The sequence below is a fragment of the Diorhabda carinulata genome, chromosome 11 (genome assembly GCF_026250575.1).
Source record: "Diorhabda carinulata isolate Delta chromosome 11, icDioCari1.1, whole genome shotgun sequence".
Lineage (NCBI taxonomy): Eukaryota > Metazoa > Arthropoda > Insecta > Coleoptera > Chrysomelidae > Diorhabda > Diorhabda carinulata.
In genome coordinates this window covers 9,787,393-9,809,942 of record NC_079470.1, presented here as the reverse complement: position 1 = coordinate 9,809,942, position 22,550 = coordinate 9,787,393, and the positions used below count along the sequence as shown (strand labels likewise).

At 33.0% G+C, this 22,550-nt stretch overlaps 1 protein-coding gene across 4 annotated transcripts in view; it reads right to left on the bottom strand.

The window, feature by feature from the left end:
- Positions 1-1,192: 1,192 nt before the first annotated feature.
- The window catches only part of LOC130899613 (uncharacterized), a 51,054-nt gene continuing 29,696 nt past the window's right edge, over positions 1,193-22,550 (bottom strand). For 2 of the 4 annotated variants that reach the window (XM_057809676.1, XM_057809677.1), the window contains 8 exons: positions 17,762-17,893; positions 16,482-16,805; positions 16,054-16,380; positions 14,973-15,077; positions 7,763-7,945; positions 7,248-7,703; positions 4,816-5,139; positions 1,193-4,707 (listed from right to left, as the gene is read on the bottom strand). In XM_057809676.1, the coding sequence (XP_057665659.1) occupies positions 4,334-4,707; positions 4,816-5,139; positions 7,248-7,703; positions 7,763-7,945; positions 14,973-15,077; positions 16,054-16,380; positions 16,482-16,805; positions 17,762-17,893 (2,225 nt within the window). In that variant the 3' untranslated portion in view covers positions 1,193-4,333. The remainder of the gene's footprint in view (positions 4,708-4,815; positions 5,140-7,247; positions 7,704-7,762; positions 7,946-14,972; positions 15,078-16,053; positions 16,381-16,481; positions 16,806-17,761; positions 17,894-22,550) is intronic. The other 2 variants (XM_057809678.1, XM_057809679.1) reach the window with 1 other exon arrangement.

The window sequence follows — 22,550 nt, the reverse complement described above, 5'->3', positions numbered from 1 at the left end:
TACATTTGATTCCTTTAGAATGTTGTTTATATATTTCTTATAGATTTTGAATTTTCTGCCCAATTCTCGCAAACTCACTCCCAGTTTTCTATGAGCCGGTATAGTCAAAGCTTCACTCTTCTTTTTTGACTTCTTTTTAGCTCTTCTGCCTGATCCAGACTTTCTTTCAATCGAAATAACTGTCGCCACATGCCGACAGATTTCGTAAAATGTTTGTCTAGATATCAGCATTCTTAGAAGTGATCAACCTTAAACGTTTTCTTCAAATCATGATTTTGTTCACGAAAATTGGCGTCGATCTTTTTCTTTTAGATTTCCCTTACTGGAAACTAAACTTCTATCAGAGGCGTTATACTCAGGACATTTGACAATTGCCAAATTACGATAAACATTCTCCTTTGTCTCAAAATGAACTAATTTTTTGTCCTTACTCCCTTAATAAGGTTGAGTAGTTTGTGTACTCTTTCAAATGAAAATTTTTAATCCGAGCACTTACTTTAGTGTTTTCTAACGTTCTTTGTGCCATCTCCCAACCAAGCCCTACTAAAATTCTTAAGCACCACTATGTAACATATACATAATTTTTAATATTAAAATCTGCAATTATTCGATTAAGAAACTCAATAGGTTTTGAAAAAAAAAAAAAAATCACTAGGAAGTGGTTAACGAAACACAATAAGTAAATTTTCAAAACATATAGTGAAAAACTAAAATTCATATTCAAGATAACCTTAATAAAGATTTTAACACTAAATTAATACGAAATCTAAGACTAAATAAGCACGTAGATGTGAAAAAAGATATGATTGGTATCGGTCAGCTGACCCGTGATGTTTGAGAATGATCTTAGCTACAACACCTTTTGTTTGATTTATTTGCGGACCACATATTCTTTACGAATCAATAAGTTAAGTCAACTTACGTCCTTTGAGTCAGATGCAAACAACTGCGATGTTTGGCGCCCGGAGGTCCACGCGGAGCCTGCCGTCTGCGGCAGGGAGGTTAACTGGACGCGGCGAAAAACTCAGTTGATATTTTGTTTTTATTGGCCGAAATTATTTAGGAATTTATTTTATCTTATATAGGGTTAAGTCCATTTTCGAATTGCCCCCTTTTACAATCAAATCGCCTCCCTGTAGGGTGTTGGGGAGTAAGGAATTACTGTAAGGATTACAGAATAAAACATTGTAGGTATCACTTACATTTACATATTTATTTACAAGATTTACATTCCTTTATTCACATATTTAAAACTGATTTACCTTTTTTGCCTATTTCGGGAATGATAGTACAATATGTACAGAGTAGACGTTAACATTATATTAAGATTTACAATGAACACTTTCTTAACGTTGAACGATTACGTAACTTATTGGTCCAGGATTCGAAAATCCGTTGAATAATAATTTTAACTCACGGGTGAAGGGCAACAGCGATTAAATGGATAAATAACTAAATTAAAAAATAAGAATATTCTATACAACATAATATCTACAACAAGTGAAGAAAACTGAACAAAAAAAATCATATAGATCCAATTTTATTTTCAATTTATGAGTTACGTAACAAGGTACAAGAAATACTTTCAACAAACATATTCGAAGTTCCTGCCATTAGCTTTGCTCGCGGTAGACAATTTGAACACATTCCGAATATCTTCTGAACATGTCAAATGCGCATGCATTGTTTTGAATATACACGAACGATTTATGAACATCTAAAATTGAAATTTAAATTCAAAACTAAAATAAAATGTATATAATATTCACTTTACTATATTATTAACTGACCGAAGATTTATTCTTGTAAAGTATAAATTGAACTACCACGTTTTTTTGAATTGCAAGTACGTAGAAAATACCTAGGCTAGAGGTTAGTTCGTGATAAATATCACAAAAATGAATGCACATGCGCCGGATTAAAAATCTTTATTCAGAATCCGCGAACACATGGTTTTTAATCCTGAACAAGTTTTATTACCATTGCGAACGCACCTGACGACTGAACACCTTTGGGATATCTACGGCGAACAAAGCTATTAAGTCTAGTTTGCATTATAAATATGGTACACGTCTTTACTATTGGTATGATATTACAATGTTGCCAGACTTTGAAAATAGTATGAAGATCGGGGAAAAGTAAAATTTTTTCACTATGTAGGCATAACATACTTGTTATGTATATCAATGAATAGATTGTGGAAATATTTGAAGTTTAGAAAAAATACGTCCGTTTATGGAGTGCGTTTTATTTTGGATATGTTTCATTTGAAGCACACAACGATGCCGACAATCTGCAAACGAAAGCTATAAGTTGAAAAAGTATCTTGAGCAATGTAGCTTTACGATATAATGGTTCAGATTATGTACATAGGAGGGCGTTAGACTCCGCGTTGATTGTGCAGTAGGGAAAAGTGATACACATCCCACATACATGTCTGTTTTTGAATTCCATAAATAGCTTTACATCATAACCCATGTTCAATTTTGAAAGTGTATTGATAGAAACTTGTTTTCAAAATATACAGCAGAGTATGAAAAGCATGCGCTTGTCAATATAATTCGAAGCGCCCTCAAAACGCATCGGTCGTACTGAAAACTACCAGCGTTGCGGTTGGTTAGCGCTTGTACAAAGCGCGCGTTTGTATGTGAATGGCCCCATTTGGTCTGTTTAGTTTCCTGCCTTTATTCCTTGAAAGCACATTTAAACTGGGTAATATTTTACATAAATTAAGTGCTACAAAAGGTGTTACTATTGGCACTATTGGTGTTAAGTACAAACTATAGAATAAAGCTTGAAAAAACATTTAAAAGCAATGAATTGATAATTATAATTCTAATTAGATTGAACATTGTGAAAGATGTGCTGAAGATATAATGAAAAAAGAAGAAGCTAATATCAGACAATTGAGGAACGATATTAGAGAAAAACGAGAGTGTAAATTCTTTTAATTAGCTAAAGAAGAATGGTGAAAATGGAGAGATAAATATATACAGGTGTAGAGGGCTAAAGGGCTAATAAAGAAGAATATAGAGGGATATTTAATGGGAGAAATGGAATTTCTGTTAAAAGAAACTATTATAATGATCGCAAAATTATTGCAATCAAACAAAATGGAAGATTAATATGTGTTTACAATCTGTTGGACAATGATTATTACGTCAAAAATTGATAATGCTTGAAGATCAAATGTTTATTGAAAGATTCTTGTATTTTTCGGCAATTATTACAACTAGATTTGTTTAAAAATCCTATATTTCATTCAAATTTATAATTAACAGTTATTGTGATAATAGGCTCATCTTTGGATTAGTACCAACAAACAATTCTCTTGGGGATGCCTCATTTTGTACCTCCGAAATTCATCAACTCAACAAAAAAATTCAGCTCTTGAAAACTCTGTCTAACTAAATAAGAATTAAGTCCCCAAAACTCGTTTCAATAAATTCTTGAATTCGCATGTTTATCCTATGAACTCTTATAATGCTGAAAGATGCATAAGAAAACGAGACGATTTCCCTCATCTACCTGGTAACTCGAAAGGGCGAGCAGCCAGATTGAACTGGATAAACTATTATAAACCGATCTCCCTTATGAGACTATGACAAAGAACGGAGGACAGGTAATCATAAACTTTAAGGGCTGACTCGATTCCTTAACTTCACGTGGTGCCAGGTGCTCTCACTCAGAATGACTCAATACAAAAAAGGTTTTGTTAGGTTAAATAAAGGCTGCCTCGATCCCTTATCTTCATAAGGTGCTATATGTTGTTACTTAGAAAGGATCAATACAAACAAGGTTAGGTTAGTTAAATGCAATTTACAAGCATTTGAGATAAAATTTACTCGGTTCCTTGGATTTTCTCGGTGCGTATCGCTCTCGTTTCTACATTCATATCATAAAAACCGTTTTTTTTTAAATACCTTCGAGCTCGGGGCTCAGAATCCCATTTTCCCGATGATAGAACCAGTTCAGAGCACCAGATCTCATTGTTTTTATATCTGTCTTTCCCCACTCCCCAATTTCTATAGCATTACCCCATCATTCCATCCCAATACTTCACGGAGTTTTATAGAAATCAGATGTTGGTATTAATTCGAAGTTTGACCTTATATTGATATTGAAATATCAATGATTTTATCCATAAGCAGCACAAATGATAATAAAAAATTGTTCATCTTTTCAACTCAAATGGTGCATGGAAAAGTCCTCAAACAAATCGAGCTACGATCGCTTCGACGGTATGCGAGCAGCACTACAAGATCAAACCTACTCTAATCAAAAGTTGTTAAATAAAAAAAAATGTAACCCTTCAAAGATGAAATAAAAACGTTTAACTTTGCTTCGTATGCACAACGACCGTTGTCGTGGGCGTAACTTTGAAACATTGTAGTAAAAATGCCGTGTAAATAAAAAATGCTACGATTATCGCCATGAGTGCATACATGAAGAGATTCAACTCGGGTTGCCTGAATCTGTTCTTTCGGAGCCATTCGAGGACATCCGCTTCGGAATGTAAATCTCCCCTATATATGCTCGGGAAGCGGCGTCTGAAATACACGATGGCAGGAAGGTTCGTCACCCCCCATTTTCTGGCGTATCGAGCGTCGGCCATCTTAACGAACGTTATGTCAAAATTGTCTGTTTCACTGTCGATGTTTTCCAATTTTTCTAATATTAATTTACTGTCCTCAGAGCTCAGCTCATCTGAAACAAATCAATAAATCTGCTATTCCAGATTGTAGTCAACTTATGTATACGTATTTTCTTAGTAAACTTAGCTAAAAAAGCTTGGTAAAGAAAAAATGTACTTACAAAAAAATACTGTAACGTATTCGTTCTCCTCCAGCAATTTCTCTAGCATCTTTTTATTGACTTCTTCGATTTCATTTTTAATTTCGAATACATCTTGTGATGTTAACCATTCTAATACGCGATCAGCTTGACTTAGGTCACCGTCGTATACCATCGGTTTTTTCTTTCTGAAATACATCAATGCAGGAAGCGTATGGAGACCCTGATCGGCTGCCGCTTGTGCACTGCAGATTTTTACGAAATCTATTCCGAAAAGATCAGCTTCGTTATCGATTTCTTCCAAATGTTCGAGAATCATATCGCATTCTGGACAGTCTTCATCATCTGTGAATAAGTAACTTATCTTAATTAACATCTGTGTCAGGCATTTAGACCGTAAAATAACATAAATTGCTAATTTGGCGAAAAATTGACAGAATCTTGGAGGACTAACCTCAAAGAGATCTTTCACGATTATGCACGTAATGATTTCATACTGTGGCTCCATCAAACCATATTAAAAAAATAGGTTGAGAAATAAATAAAAGAGAAATTCTTAAAATGAAATTAAGGAGCTGTGAAGTGATCTCTGGAAGTTCATTTCTTAGAAATAACATAATTTGAATAATGATCCTCTTTACGACGGCAGTAATTCTGATGTAATTGCTACCACTTCACCACGGAAATTTTCTTTCGGCTGAACGATGTTTCTCGGATTATTACTGTAGACTTTATGTTTGAGGTGTTTAATATGGACAACGAGGAGGCCATGGATCACCTCTTTTCGAAATCAGTCTGCCTGGAAATATCTGTTTCACAACCACCTGGAGTAATTTGATTTACTATTTTTGTAGCTTGTCCATATTGTCATTCAGTTTGAGTTTGGGATTCTCATTGTTCCAGTAACCACAATTTTCTTGAATCACGTACCCATTGTTATGGAACTGGGTGTCATCAGAGAAAAGGGTATTGTCAAAATTGGAAAATCTATAAAGCATTTCATTAGGAAATGCGAGCCTTTCTCTTAAGTTACATTCTTTCAATTCTTGTATTAATTGCAACTTGTATGAATGCAGTTTAAGATTAACATTTGAAATTCGTTGCAAACTTCGTCGTTATAAGTGACAGATGATGTCTTGTAAGTAGACAATGATGGATCTTCTCTTACAGACTGCGTCACACTCTCAGTCTTATGTTCGGTCCTAAATGTTCTAGGACGACCTGTTACTTGTGGTTTGAACGCTGAACCAGTTTCTTTGAAACGCCTTACCCATAATTTAATTAACTTATCATTCGAAGTTTCACTAATCAACCGAAGTCCTTATTCATAATAGTATTATTGCCTAGTAACAATGGCATGGATCAGCAATTTTCATAAAAATGTTTTTTAAAGAACCATCATTCTATTTTAGACAATGCTTTATATCATACAAGACCAGTAAATAAGTTCATTAAAGGTTGGAAAGAAGATTCAGCGAGCTTTATGAGCTACACATGAATTCAAATGAAACTAAATAAATGCACTTTTCGAGAATGCGAGGTGAGAATGCAATAATAGAATGATGGAATGTTAAATATACTCGATTTTTCTGTACGGAATGGAGGCAGTTACTTAAACAAAGCAATAATGAAAAAACTGGAAGCCTTTGAAATGTCGAGAAGAATACTACGAATATGATGGACAGATAGAATCGCAATGAAGAAGTTTTACTCAAAATGGCGACATAAAGAGAATTATTTTCTATCATAAAAGCCCGCAAATTAGAGTACTTCGGAGACAAGGGGACAACGATACGAATTCCAGAGATTGATTATACAGGGAAAGATATAGAGAAAGAGAGGTTTAGGACGAAGTTGTGAATAAAATACAAATAGTCATGATGGTCGTAAACCTCCGTCTGAAGATGGCACTTCAAGAAGGTCATAACAATATTATTTCTTCAAATTTAAATAAAAATATAAGGAAATTGAAATCTAAAAGAAACTGTATTTGATTGTTCTGCTTCTGCTGTATTAAAAGATCGTGTTGTTAAACTGCTTAAAGTTATTTAGTCGATTTTTCAAGCATCCTATGACTTTGCCATATATTTTTCATCATACATTGCAACCAGACTTTTTGGTAGCGATACTGAAGGAAGAAACTATTCCACTGGCAAATTGCCAGTAGACTCCAGCAATGGTTGGTGTAACTCCGAGCTCTTGAGAGTAGTTAATCTTCTATTTGTGGTAGCAGTAAAGTATATCAAGGTAGAGTTTGCTTTTTATGTCTATTTCGTATCACTCATATACTTCGATATAAAAAAAATGGAAAGTAACAAAACAAATGGCAATAAAGCAAAACACTCCACAATTTCACCCCGAACCACACGATTTCATATGCAAATTAACCAAAATGTACCGCTCCTAGCTTCTGTCATACGTCGTGTCATAACATGGGAGTTTTATGTACTTACAAAAGAAAACAGCCAGAAATGGAGATGTATTCAATAATCTGATTAGCATCCTCTCATTTACCAATTCGATTTGATCTTCCAGCTCTCTATTGTCATCATCTGTCAACCATTCTAAAACAGACTGTTCGTTTTGAAGATCTCCTTCAAACAATAACGGATTTCCGTTTCTGAAATAAACCAACGCAGGGAATGTTTTAATGCTGTATCTTTTAGCTAATTGAGGATCTTGAATTCTCACTAAATGAATACCGTATATGTCGCATTCATCATCAATTTGTTCTAACTCTTCAAGAATTTCTTCACAGATATAACAGTTTTGTTTATAGAAATATACAGCTAAGTATTGCGTTTCTTCTACCATTTTTTCAAGCATCACCCTGGTTATTAATTCTATTCTATCTTCCGTCCTTTGTTGTATAAGCCACTGGAGAACTTCTTCTTCTTCCTCCACATCACCTTAAAGTTAAAAAGCTGTGATTATTACTCGCGTTTATTTTTTTTTATTTCGTTTATACCTTCAAATACTCCACCGATTCCATTTTCAAAATACATCAAAACCGGATAGTCCGTGGCTCCGTACTGTTCGGCTATTCGAAGATCTTGTGTTTTAACAAACTTTATACCATGACGTTCACAATCATCGTCTATGTTTTCTAATTCTTCGAGAATCTTATAACATTGTTCACACTCTTCGCTATCTGAGAAAAAATAAACATTAAACAGTAGATCTTATTCAGTTTGAAGCAAAATTCAGTTGAAATATTGTGAATAAACTACGAATATGTTTTCAGTTATTATTAAATTCTCATTAGAATGAATAACTTGCCTGTTTATAGTGATTCAATAAATTTTTATCGTATGTGAAAAAAAGATAAAAAGTGATGACAAACTTCAGGTTCTCAGCAGGCGTGAAATCTACTTTTCACTTTTATTATATACACTAAATTGACAAGTTTTCATTATGGTTAGGCTTATACCAACAATATAAAGCACTTAGAAGTTCAGAAGAACCCTACCTTGATCACCAGAGAGCGGTGTATGTAAGAAGTCAATAGAATTTGGAAGCAGTTGCTACAATTAATCAGCCCGATCTTATCGAAGTAGATGACAAAAGTTCGTTGCAGTAATTGCAAAGAAAGAGTCAACTTTTTAGGATTATAGTTTACTTTAGGAATGACCTTGATATAGAAAAGTTTTCCAAAGCAGAGATGGGGTTGGGGGGGTTTTTGGAATGTTTTCTTTTCGTGGACATTTGCTCACTATATGTGCGTCCGCCTCCTGAAGAGAAAAATACGACAAAACAAAATGAATCGACTAACCAATAAGCTTTTGAGGTGTATTAAGCTAGTGGGTGAGCATAGAGTCGAGGTGGAGTTTAGAAGTAGACTATAGCTAGTAATAAGGAAAGGGTTCGTATAGTAATAATCCAGGAAGGCAGAAGGGTTTTTTGGAAAGGGCATTGCTTGATTCGATATTGAGAATCATGTACCGGGCTTGTAGGTCATTTGAACTGGTCGAAATTGGAATTATGTCTATATTGACGGTATTGAAGTAAACGGTGTTGCTGGGTCAGAATCGTCATTTGTACTGGCAGAACTTGAGAATTTATTACTCACAAAACAAGCATTTTTTGGAGTTGGTGTTAGAGTACGGAGCAGTAGGCATTTGCTCTATATGCAATGATGTATAGTAGATGGATGGGTTCCTTGATGAGACAGACTCGCCTCCGTACTGCAGAAGTATCATGCTCAGGCTATTGTGATTGGTAAAGACGATGGCTTAGGTTTTCCGAATATTGAAAATTGAGACAGGATATTTTGGGATCGTCCGTTTGGAAAGAGTATATTTGGTCGCAAACAATTACCACGGTATCGACAGCATATGATGTTATAAAAATGATATAAAGAAGGGGAGCTAATATGGGGCCTTGTGGAACGTAAGTCAGATCAATGAAAGTTGAGATTAGCATATAAGTAGTGGATATTCTTTGAAATACTGCTATCGTTCTCTGGTTATCAGGGTACTATAAATTTCAGGGATAATGTTCGATATTATAAAATATGAAGGTAACTTCCTTTTAAGCATAATTCATTACTTCAATAAATCTCGTATACTACTTAATACTTAAACTTCCTAATATCTGATTATTGGAATTTACGTTTTTATTAAGAATTTTTTTCGTCTATGAAGCCAACTCACGTGGACAATTATTCATTGACATTAATTCGTAGATTATTTTGAAAATGAAACTTTAACGAATTTAACATATTTTATTATATCTACACTAACAAATTGTTGGATGATTAATTTCCCATAAAACAATTACCTATTGATTTGACGATACCATGATTTGAAAGTTGTGAAAAATCTTTTTAAATGAATAAAGTAGTGTTCACACTAATGAATGCTGAATTGAATGCCAATTTCATGATTGTTTTCCACGATTTAGTTCTGGAAACTTCGATGTTAAAAATGAAAAAAGTCTCGGTAAAATCGTTCGTTAATGGTTAATGATGAATTTCTTCAAAACTTCGATCTAGATCGACTTATTTCATCTTGTGACATTGATAGGGAACTAAAAGTAAACCATGACCCATTTACATGAAACTGAACACTATAAAATTTATAGACAGAGTCACTTTTGAAAAAGATTATAAAAAGCGAAGTGCATCACTTGCACCAATAAAAGACGTGAAGGATATTCTGGAACCAGATCAAAATGTCCAATGTAAGCAACTGATTTGTTTGAAGGTGACGAAAGAAAACGCTAGTTGTTTGGTTGGAAAGTTTTGATGTATCCACCGTTTAGCCGCTCTACGATTTTTTAATTATGTAAAGAGTTAAATTTGTAATCATCCCCCCCGCGAACAATAATTTTGAAAGTGTGCATGCGATCGGTCTCTAAACTGATTCGGGATCAAACCCGCGGACAAATTGTCTATTGTCTATAATGTATATATATAAGAAAAAAGTATTCTACCGTTAAAGTTTCATTTTTTGGCAAATATAAGTTATTATTTAGTAGAAACTAGAACTATTGTAACTTAGGTTGATAGGGAAAAAGATACCAATATATGATACAGTTCGAATAAAGAAGTATGTCGTGCGAGTCCTACTTCGGTTATAGGTAATTTTTTTAATATAAACATGCGACGGTAATGATGACAAGTGATTTGACAATAATAAATAATCCAAATTTGTGAAGGCAAATATTGATGAACGATCCTTGCAAATACGTCTCTATTGTGGAAATGATTGGAAATCTTTTTAATAAAAAATATTGACTGGATTCGTAAAGATTTGGTAATTGAATATCGTTTGCTGCAATTATTGTTGGGGAAAAGATTAGAATGTCCTATAATTCAAATTTCAAGCACTCCTGTCATTAGCAAATATAAGTACTTTCGATATTTAGTCATATTAGGTCTTACTTGTGATTTTAAACTAATAAGTATCACAAAATATCTAACAATAGCTAATTTAAAAAACGTCCGATCCCAGGTCAGCGACTTCCCTTTAAAACTTTATTTTCTTATGTTATGGAATATTATTTAAAGATTTCAAATAATACCATCACTAGTGCTTGATGATGATCTACTAAATGATCTTTTAGACGACTTTGAAACATTAACACATATTCTAACTATAACAAACATTTCCAGTACGTAAATTTATCGAAAATAAAAGGAACAGATTAAAAAAAATGATATCAATATATTTAGTTATGACTTGTACAGATAATTCTTAATGAAAAAATTAATAAATTACAATTTTTATGTAACAAGAATTGTTAAGAAGCAAGCATATTATAGACTAGCGGCAAACCCCCAAAAAGACGCTTAGAAACACGAAAAAGTGACCAGATTCGTACTAATAGATGAAAGTGGTATATCTTAATGTTTTTATGGTTGCTAAATACGAATATGAAGTTTGTCATCATTTTATGCGTTCAACTTTCAACAAGTTCAAAAGCTGTCCGAAATTTTCAAAACTCTTGCTTCTTATTATTTAAAAATTTATTCATAGACGTGTCATTTCTGTCCGTTATTCACTAAGGTACAATTTTATAACGATTTAAATAATTAGTTATAATAAAGAAATTTTTTACATGGAAAAAATCTTCTTAATCGTATTTGACAACTGAAAATATACAAAAAAAGCTCAAATTCAAGTATCCCGCCAAGTTGAGTAAGCTTATTTTCTAGTTTCTCCAACTAGATCTCGACAAACACGCGCGCTGAGTACTACACGAAACTTGAAAAATCGACAAATTTTTTTCTAATAAAGATTGAGAGATGGAATCTTCTGAAGGACTTCCTTAAGCTATGTAATTTTAGATTGTATATGTAGTGATAGATAATTAAAAACAGTCATTCAACTTTTTCATAATACCATGATAAAACTTTTCCAAAATTTCCCACTCGGCCGAAAAAAGGTTTCGTACATCATTTCGTATTTTACAAAATATTTGAAGAATATACTATTAGATTTTCATAAAGAAATGTTAATTTTTCTTGTCGCGAGTTGAACACATAAAACGATGACTCAATGTTTATCGAAAATTTTTCTTAAAATTCGATTTTGACAAGGTTCCTCCAAATTTTATTAGAAAGAAATTTCATATTCGGATTCAGCGACTTCCAAAACATATATATATATATATTGACTATTATTAACTATTAGGACGAATCTGGTCACTGCTATGCATTTTTGGGGGTTGTTGTCGCTCGCATATTATGTAAACGTATTTGCTAATGCCTCACTAGGTCAATAAATTGAACTTTATGTTCAATTTTTCAAAAAAATGATTAATCGTCTTGCAAAATGACTTGTCAAAGGGATGTACAGAGTAGCCAGTTACAAATCCTTGTAGAAAGTGATATACAATTGCTCAAAATTTTTATCTTTCAATTTCTCATCAATTTTGATTTTACACTATTACTTACTACAAGGTGCTTCAGAAACCAATTTTTCTAATAGTTTGTTAAATGAAGTGGAATTAACAAAATGCAAATTGTTTAGAAAAATATGACCTAGCCTTTGATACAAAACTATGTACAATTATTGGTATCTAAAAGCAAATTAATGAATCATTTTGGTGTAAAATTAGGTGGGCAGAATTTTTACAATTTATATTTGAAAGGGTTAACAATCTACTTGGTAGTCAAATAATATATATTATAGCAAATAATTTCAACCCGATTTTGGACTAAATTGGCTATCATTACGAGCTTAAATGAATAAATTATAGTTTTAAAAAACTAAAAAACACGGTTTTGGTACTAATCAAATTAAAAAAGAAAAAAAGAATTCTTGTCATATGAGTACAATTACTGAGAAATTTATATTATAAAAGCTGGGATGTTTTCTATGACATTATAAAACTAATTCGGTGAATTGTAGTGAGACTAGAAAAAAATTATAACTAGTGACATCTATATCATTATATTGAGCGAGTAAGGTAAATAAGAAAATGGAGCTTTGTTATAAATATATAAATTGTCCAACGTATAAAATCTTGAGTAGCTTTGTCAACTGATTTCTGTTTTTCTTTACATGTTTTTCGGTTCTGTGACTACTCGATAAATGGAAAATTTATTTACTCTAGTCAATTCCGCAATTCTTATTATGATTGCATTATCAGATTGCTGAATATTTTCCTTTTTTAAATATTCGAATATATTTAAAATAAATTGTTGTGTTTGTATATCTAAATCTCTATTATTAAATTCATACCTCTCTTTATTCTCACTATACTGTGCAATTTCATTGTCTTCATCGCCTATGGTCTAAAGAACGTCTATTTTTCTATTTATTTAAATAAATTTATTAATTAAATTAATCTCTCCAAGTGACGCCACTGCTTATTGTCTAGCAGGAATATTTCAAATAAATTGTGTACATACTGCTTCGGCCAATAGTAATGCATTTATATTTACGATTCGATATTTTCATTGGTAAACAGAGTCCACGTGGACTGACGGTTTGCTAGATATTTACGGAATTCTGAGTAAACATTATTTTTCATTTCTTAATTTGGTATGAGTGCCGTGCTTCTTTATGAAATATTGATAGATCCTCGCATAACCGTCTCCTGGAAGCTATACCAAGATATACTACCGTCCATCTTACCGAAAGAAAGGAATAATGAAAAGGAAAGTCCTCAGTTATGAATTTCTAGAAATGAAAAAAATAATTCGAACTGGGAATTAAGAATCATATCTATTGGTTACAAAAAAAAGTTGGTTTAGAAATACCATTCAAAGCTCCCAAGACTATTATAGTATAATTTTTTTGATCAGATGTCTATCCACTTAAAAGTCCCCAAGTTTAGGGAATCGAACAAGTTGGCTGGCTCCGATTGGTTCACGTGCTTTTTGGAGAGACACCCAGCTTTTTCAATAAGAGCTCCTGAAGCTACTAGCTTGGCTCGATCCACAAGCTTTGACCTACATAATGTCAAAAGCTTTTTTGATAATCTAGAATCGGTATTTGAACGGTCCAATATTCAACCACAAGACATATGGAATTTGGCGAAACTGGGGTAACTACGGTGCAAAAACCGGCCAAAGTTGTTGCTAGAAAAGGATTTAAGCAAGTTGGTGCCAGTACCTCGGCTGGAAGAGGCACATTAGTCACCTCAACTACTGCTGTTTCGGCAGTTAGCAATTCAGTTCTACCATTTTTTGTTTTTTCTCGGGTTCATTTCATACGAGACGGAACAATTGGCTGCAAAGGTGGTAACAATCCCTTAGGCTGGATGACAGAAGAGTTATTTGTTGCTTTTCTGCAACATTATCATAACCACGTAAAATCAACTAAGGAAAATCCATATCTCTTGCTTTGAGACAACCACAGCTCTCCTCTATCCATCGAAGGACTAAACTTTGAAAAAGAAAATGGCATAGTTATGCTATTTTTTCCACCGCATTGTACTCATCGCCTTCAACCCTTGGATAGGTCGGTTTATGGGCTCCTAAAGAAATATATCAATAACACAATAGATCAATGGATGCTATATCATCCAGGATAGAGTATGACAATTTACGATATCCCTATACGAATCATTGCTCAGGCTTTCCCATTGGCATTTTAACCATCCAATATTGTCACAGGGTATAAAGCCTTCGGGATTTGTCCATTTAACAGAGACATATTTCAAGACCATTTTATGCCTTCATCCTTCACTGATAGACCACTAGTAACGGTCCCTGACGATGAAATTGTACCTAATGATGCCGTTCAACAAAACAATAACTCTGTCCTTTAACGCCTGAAGCTGAAGATCATAACTTTAGGACCAATGAAACTGCTATGATCCTGACTGCTATTGACAACCCTTCACTGGCTCAAAATGTGTTATCAAAATATATCAATATTAGTCTCATATGGAAAAACGAGAAGGAACTAAACAGATAGAAGATGAACCACGAAGGCTAAAATAATAAACAAAAGACACAAAATAGGTAATTGTTTTATTTTTCGTGTACTGGTCACTAGTTAATAATGGGAAAATGTTTTGTATGCTGAACAGTAAGTTCTGGTAAGTGAAAGATAGGAAATTGCTTCAAAATGAAACCTGTGACCTCCATTTTCATTTATTGAAAATTTTTATTAGTATCATATTTTGTTTCTGATTAATATATCGGAAACTAGAATTCTCTCCACCTAATTCAATTGAATCTAATGGCTACTCTGTTCGCTAAACTACAGGGTCAATAATACCGTTAATTTTTGACGCTGTTTGATTTTCTGAAGAACTTTTCTTCGAACTCTTCTTAGGCCGCTGTTCCATGGTTTCACCGCATATATCGCAAAGTGTCTTGTTCCCTAAATACACATATTATTTTTGCACTGTTAGGAATCACACCAAAAAACCGAGTGTTATGAGACAAATACGTTGATATTATTTTATCCATCTGTTTTCTTTTCATAGGTTTATATAGATAGATGGGATAGCAAAGTAACATAAGCAAAACCTTCGATCGTTTCGTGGCACAAAGGTTTGCTTTATAAAAAAAAGAGGCCGGATAGTCCAAATATATTATAAAGCTCCGGAGTAGTTACCTCAAGGAAAGGAAGTTTCAAGAAAAGTTGGCGATCGATAAATCGGAAATCGAAGAAGAGCGTGTAGGAGTTCTGTAGAGAACAGTATTATCACACTTGCTGTATAATATTTACAAAGGACAACCCGAAAAAGTAGAACGTCATGATGGTGCTTTACGTTCGCACTGTCTGAGGTAAACAATGTCTGAAGTCGATAAGTTATCAAAAGACAAGTCGGACAGTTTAAGTGTTGTTGTACTACAGGCCTTCGGTCTTCATCTGATTTCACAATTCGTCTTCACTGTTCGCGCTCCAATTCGGCTCTACTTCTCTAATATCCTTCAAAACTGCACCAAACATTTTTTCTTTGATCTTTCCCTCCTTCTTGATTCTCCTTCTTCTTCTTCGATGGCCATTTTTGCAAAAATTTTTCCCGGCATACTTTTAGTACGTCCCAACTATCTTATTCTTTGGTTAGTTTATAATATCAGTTCCAAGTTTTTAGTCAGGTAATTGTAGTATATTTCAATGCTCAGTGGAGTATGATACAAAAACTCTGAATAAATTATATAGACCTTATTATCATCATATAAGTAGCCTATCATCGCATTATTTTCCCAATCAAAATAAACCTTCAAGAAAACAGACGTTTGTAAATAAAATGACTTGAACTAATCGAGAAATTAGAAACTTGAACGATTAACCGCAATAGAAAAGCATAAATTGTAAGCACCTCGACAAACAATCGAATTCTACTCACAAAAATACACAGCTAACGCTTCTTCATTATCTATCAATGTTAACAGTTCACTTCCATCATAAGCTTCAATAACGTCTCCAGACGGATCTTTTTGTGTTAACATCCATTGTAGAATCTGTTGTTCGTCGAATAAATCTCCTGCATAGATTACTGGTTCCTTAGAACCCATCTTGAAGAACAGAATAGCAGGTAGAGCGAAAACTCCTAATTCTTTCGCCATCTGTTTATCTTCTATTTTAACAAAGTTGATTCCGGCTCCATCGGCTTCATCGTCAATATGTTCGACTTCTGCAAGGACTCTTGGACACTGTTTGCAGTCGCTGCTATCTGAAACAGTTAACTTAAAGAAAGTTTATACTACCGAAGACTTTAAATTTATAGCATGAATCTGGAAATATTATTTACCAACAAAAATGCAAAAATCTTACATAAAAACACTGCTACATAATCTGATCTTTGTCTAATTTTTTCGAACATTTTTCTATTGACTCTCTCAATATGATCAGTTAATTCCATGTTTTCGGGGTCGTTTAACCAATCTAATATTTCTTCCTCATCGTCGATATCTCCATCGTAATTAATTGGTTTGCCTTTTCTGAAGTATGTTATACCTGGAGGATTTCTGAATCCGTACTTTTTAGCCATAAGCCTGTCTTTCATTTTTACAATTTTTATACCGTACTCAGACGCTTCGTCATCTATTAGTTCGATGTGTCGCAAAATTCGTGGACTGTCTGGATCTTCTTCTTTGTCTGAAATCGTACCAGTATGAGAAAAATAGTTCCATTAATAAGCTCTCTGGTTCAATAAGAGTTAACGCTATTAGGAACGTTTTATTCATGTGTCATGTAAATCTGCCAATTCACTAGTATAATCTCAGTTGTTTTACGGTATTGTTTGTATAAAGGTAAAACTTGGATATCGTATATCAACAAAATTTTTAGTTTTGAGGCAAATTAACGAAGGAAAGTGTAAAAGAAACGTTGATCTTCAATTTGAATAGTGGGGTGTTGCGTTTCTAATCCTATATAAGGTCCATCCTTAGAATATTGCCCGCACATCTGGAGCTCAGCACCCAAGCATACCTCTGAGAATCGTAAATTTAAATTGCGTGAGATAGCTGAGGCCGTAAAGATATCAGAAGGCAGTGTGTTTACAATTATCCATGAACATTTGACCATAAGAAAGCTCAGTATTTTGGGATGCGCTTGGACGACTAACTCCAAAAGGGATTTAGTTGTTGGATTGTTTGAATGCAAAAATCAAGAAAAAACGGCCTCATATGTCGAAAAAAGCACTGTTCTATCAATACAATGCACCGATTCACATGTTGATGGCAACGATGATTAATTTGAATGAATTACACTTCGAATTGCTTCTTCATCTACCGAATAGTCTAGATTTGGCCCCTCAGTGACTACTGGCTATTCGCTGATCTCAAAAAGATGCTCCCCGGTAAGAAATTCAGCTCAAATGAAGAAGAAATTGCTGAAACTGAAACCAATTTTGAGGCAAAAGACGAATCCTTCTACAAGTACGGCGTCGAGAAGTTAGAGAAGCGTTGGAATGATTGTATTGCTCTTGAAGGATTGATAAACAAAATAGATTTTTGATAAAAAAAGGTAATTGTTAGTAAGTCCCACGAATTATTGAGTGATGTTTACTACTCCGTAATATACTTTTATTATCACGTAATAAAAATACTTACAAAATATTACCGCTAGGAATTCCTTGGTGTCTATGTAGTTGAATAATTTTTCTCTGTTTATTTCTTCAATACTTTGATCATTTTTTTGATCTGTCATCCATTCAAGAACTTCTGTTTCGTCCAATAAATTTCCTATAGATATTGGAATTATTTTAACAATTACGAAAAGTTGAATGGTATTAAATACTTACACAGAAAAAACATTATTTTTAGTTAGTTTATGAGAAACTGTTAACCGAAGGAAATCTTTTTGAATATTTTAAACAATATTTCATTTAGTGCGCATCGTCAGTTGATATACGAATTAGGGTTTGGATTCGAGCAATCCGTTAAAGCTATTGTATTTACACGTATTCAGATAAAACTATTCCCGTGAAAGTTAAGCGATTTTTGATTCTAATTTATATTTTTTGAGGTTTAGTCCTGCTTGACAAAATGCTAATTTTTAACATAATTTAAATTGAACACGCTGTTTACACTACCACTACACTAACACACATAATTACACTGTTTGGCACGCGTTTCGATAAACAAGTTATCGTCTTCAAAAACTGAATCTAAACTTTGTTTATAACTTGCGCGTCAGACAATATAATTGTGTGCTCTGGTGTAGTGGTAGTTTAAGCAGTGAGTTCAGTATGAATTCAACATGATTTGAGTTTTGAAAAAGAAATTTTACAAAAAAAGTTTTTTTGTTTAAAGTGTCTTTGTTTAGGGCAAATAATTTTAATTATGATAATAAATCACACATATTACCACTGGCTAAGCACTAATTAGTGATAATTAGATAAGTTGAAACCTCGGATTTAATGCTAGGCTCCCATATCTGCGCATTTTTCGGAATTGTCCCAAAGCTGCCTGTATTTGTTATTATACCTCTTTCGAATAATTTAATAGATTTCTCTTTTGTCTCATTATATGAAAACAGTGGAATAAACCAATATTTGTAAAATTGAGTATATGTTAAACATATATTGAGCAACAGATAAACTGAAATTATGGAATCATTTATTACAATAGTACAAGTAATGTTTGAAACTTATCAAAGTTTGAGAATGATTCTGTTATGAAGCAAGTATTCATGGAAACAAATCACAATAAAATCATTAAAAATCATTTTTGAACCTATAGTACGTTTTGTACAAAATTTAGTACATTAATGGGTTTTTCATATCGCAGAATTTACGGTTCTCTACTTATAGTTGGGGCCGAAACTATTTGCAGTAGATCTAAACAAAAACAAAATAAAATATGTTATAGGAATGCGAAGGCATTATCATTCAAATTAATGTTAAGAACCCGGAAAGATAATCAAAAAGGTTTGTTTTTTGTTTTATCCATAAAACATTTTTGTTTTCCTCTGTGATAAACGACTCATAGTGTCCACAGTGTAAGCATATAATAAATTTTAATTTCAAGTAGTTACTAATCACAATGTTAGGTCGAGGTTGATCACTACTTTGAAACATATTTAGTATCAATCCGAAACCGACTGAGCTTTTACGTTGGCTTGCAAATTGTCATAGACTAGTGGGAACAACATTTTACTTTTATATAAAACTAAATTGTATCTGAGTATCACAAAGTACCTAAGATAATTTTACTGGCATTACCTTGATTTCACTTCACGATTTACGGTTTGGAAAATGGATAGTAATAACCAGTTCACTTATAAAACTGGATTTGCTCTTGGAAGAAATTTCTTTTTAAGCTTCCGTTAATTCAATAAATTATTAGAAGAACCGTTTATTTTTATCATTACCAGTTGAATGTACTCAACGTTTCAACAAAATAAATCCATTTTGTTTTAAAATAAATATTGTACATACCTGAATTTCGAGAAAAAAGTTTTGGAACTTCTTTTTCGTAGTGTATAATCCCTAATCATACAGATGTCCTGAATATGCAGTATGAAATTAAACTATTTGAAAGAAATACTAACAACATGGATAAAAGGTAACAATAATTTATTTATAACCCAAAAAAAACAAAAATGTACAAGTTGTGTTGTTTGAACATGCGAGGTGTGCGGCAGTGTTATCTCCCGAATGCAACTGAATCTGATAAAACATTTTTGATCTCAATATATTTTTTACTTGCAAACACGTAAAGCTATCTTTGATTTAGGAGAACTCGGGATTCATGATTAAGCCCAGATGAATTTTATTTACACGATTTTGTACATGTTTTACGCGGTGAGACAATTTTTTATATAGATGTATATCTAGAACAGTGCACAATATTTTATATCTATTGAAAGATATATCAACCTACACACAGTTTCATGATATTTATAATCAAAAAAGGACGAAAATTAAAATTTCTATTAGACAAACATACAATGAGAAGTCCATCATATAGGGAAAAGAAGTTAATCTTTATAGAAAGGCTGCCAGACAAGGACGGTTGTGAATCAAGCAGAAGCAAAACAATCTACGCAAATAGCCATACAGACTTCTCTAAATTCGTTAAACTAAAATGAAATTTTGGTGGCTTCTTGGATACTATGAAATAAAAGGAAACTCTAAAACAGAGACTTGCAAAAATGGAACGAGGGAGAGGACAGTTACAGTGCTAATACCGATTGAATTGTTGAAAGAGTCAAGCATCAAAATATATGGTCAAACAGAAGTTATTGCACAATATCTAAAGCGATTTGGCCAAGAACCAATGAAGAGAAAATAAAAAAAGATAAGAAGATTCACGATAAACTCAATCTAGGAGACCATTGGAGTGATCTCTAGACATTCTGTTGTTAGCAAAAGACTCCAGAAATGGCGAGTTATAATGGACAAGACTTGCAAAGGATATAATGAAGAAGAAGAGATAATCGAGCATCTGCTTTACTGGTGCCCTCTCTTGACAAAAAAATGAGTTTGAATGCTGGGAGATAACCGATAGAATGTGGAAAGAGTGGAAATGGAAATAAAAATCAACTCAACTCTGTGTTAAGAATGGTTGAAAATAAGCTGTAAAAGAAAAAAGATTGAGGGAGGGTTGTTAGGTAGTTATTTGAGTTTCCCTCAGGCCTCAGAGGGAATCTAGGTCTGTAGCCTAGCTTAACTGAAATTAAAAAAAATTGCAGCATACCAAACTTTCTCTAAATTATATGTATTTCATAATTTTCATCCAAAAATGAATTATAATTAAAAACAAACAAAATAAAATTAACAAAAGCAATAATGTCAAATATTAGTTTTTGCACTAACTAAATGTACAAAAAGTTATGCTTAATTGTCTCACCGAGTATATCGTTTAAAAAATTTAACAATGTAATAAACATTATGTACAAATTTAATAATCTAAAACAATAAAAAAGCTAAAAACCTAATTTGAAATCGAGCTTTCAAAATCAATCACGTTTGTACTGTCCACAAATTTTATAATAATTTTGAGCATGTGTTAAAAACAATCGTGATTGTTTTTTTCAAAGCATACAATTAACAGTTGAGTGCACTAAAAAAATTGGAAAGTCTTAAAACTGTTGCAAAAGATAATCTTGATCGATTCAGAATTTTTAAACACGTGTCTTCATTGAGAACGAATACGAGCAGCCGTGGATACACCCGGCGAGCGCGACTGATAACGCGCGAGCAAAATGTAGGTTGCCTTATCCATAGAAAAATTATGATTACGTTTTAGAACCAATTAGAGACAAATTTTTCGAATATTGACAGCTTTTAATGAATTAACGATAACATATAGAAGAAAGTTTAAGAATCAGGTAAGAAACTGGTTTTTTGGTTTTGGTACGATAATAAACTTGATGGTAAAACTATTGATGATGAAGATGCATCAGAGATTGTAACTGCAATGCAGCAACTGAATCACGTTGTCTGAAAAAAGGCAAACGACTACAAAAAAATGTTTATCGTTATAATCATCCAGTTGGTTAAGCAGATCTAGCTTTTGAATTTCTTATTATATCAAATTTTGAAATTTGGGAAAAGTTTTCTAGACGACGCTTTCTTTCATTTCTTCTTTTTTTAACTGTACGTAAATTTGCAGACTGAAGACACAGTGCTATTAATGTGTTTAATAAATGTAATTTACTTACTTGGGATAAATTCTATTCTATTACAAGTTTGGTTCATTTGAAATTTTTCGAAATTCGGAATGCGTGTAACCTATTTACATATTGCGACAGTTCTAAAAGATAGGAAAAGAATTTGGTTTTGTACCAGGATACCCTCAAGATTTTCTGTTGAAACAAGAAAAAAACTTGCCATGCCAAAACTCTGCAGTCAAAAATATTTTTGTAAAAATCAATATTGAATGAAACCTAAATGAAAAAAAAGTTTATATATGCCGTTCTTAAACCATAGCAACAGCTGTTTGGAGTCGTAGACTGGTCATTCGAAGATCATCTTCAACCAACGAGATCAATCTTGTCATGGAAAAGTTGACGATTAGTGTGATACCTACCACCACCAGATATATTTACCAGTGCCAAAAAATCCCTTCTTGGCTTTTCCCTTGCCTTCTTTTCCTCCATTCTTACTTCTTTCGTCTTTCAATTTTATGGGATGATTCGCTTTTGAAATTGGCTTCAATGGAGGCGAGTCTAGTTTCTCTCCTTTTTTGGACGGAGTTGATTTAGAAGCTACCTGCATAGGTTTCATGTCATATTGATTGACAAATAATTCTTAGGTATTTGAAGTGAAAATTGATTATATATTGATAATTCAGTGTATCGTATAAGTGTCTACGAATAGATCGAAGAATAAATAAAAAGGTTCTTGATATAAAATCTAAAATAAATTTAGAAAAATTGGTTACTGTATCGAGT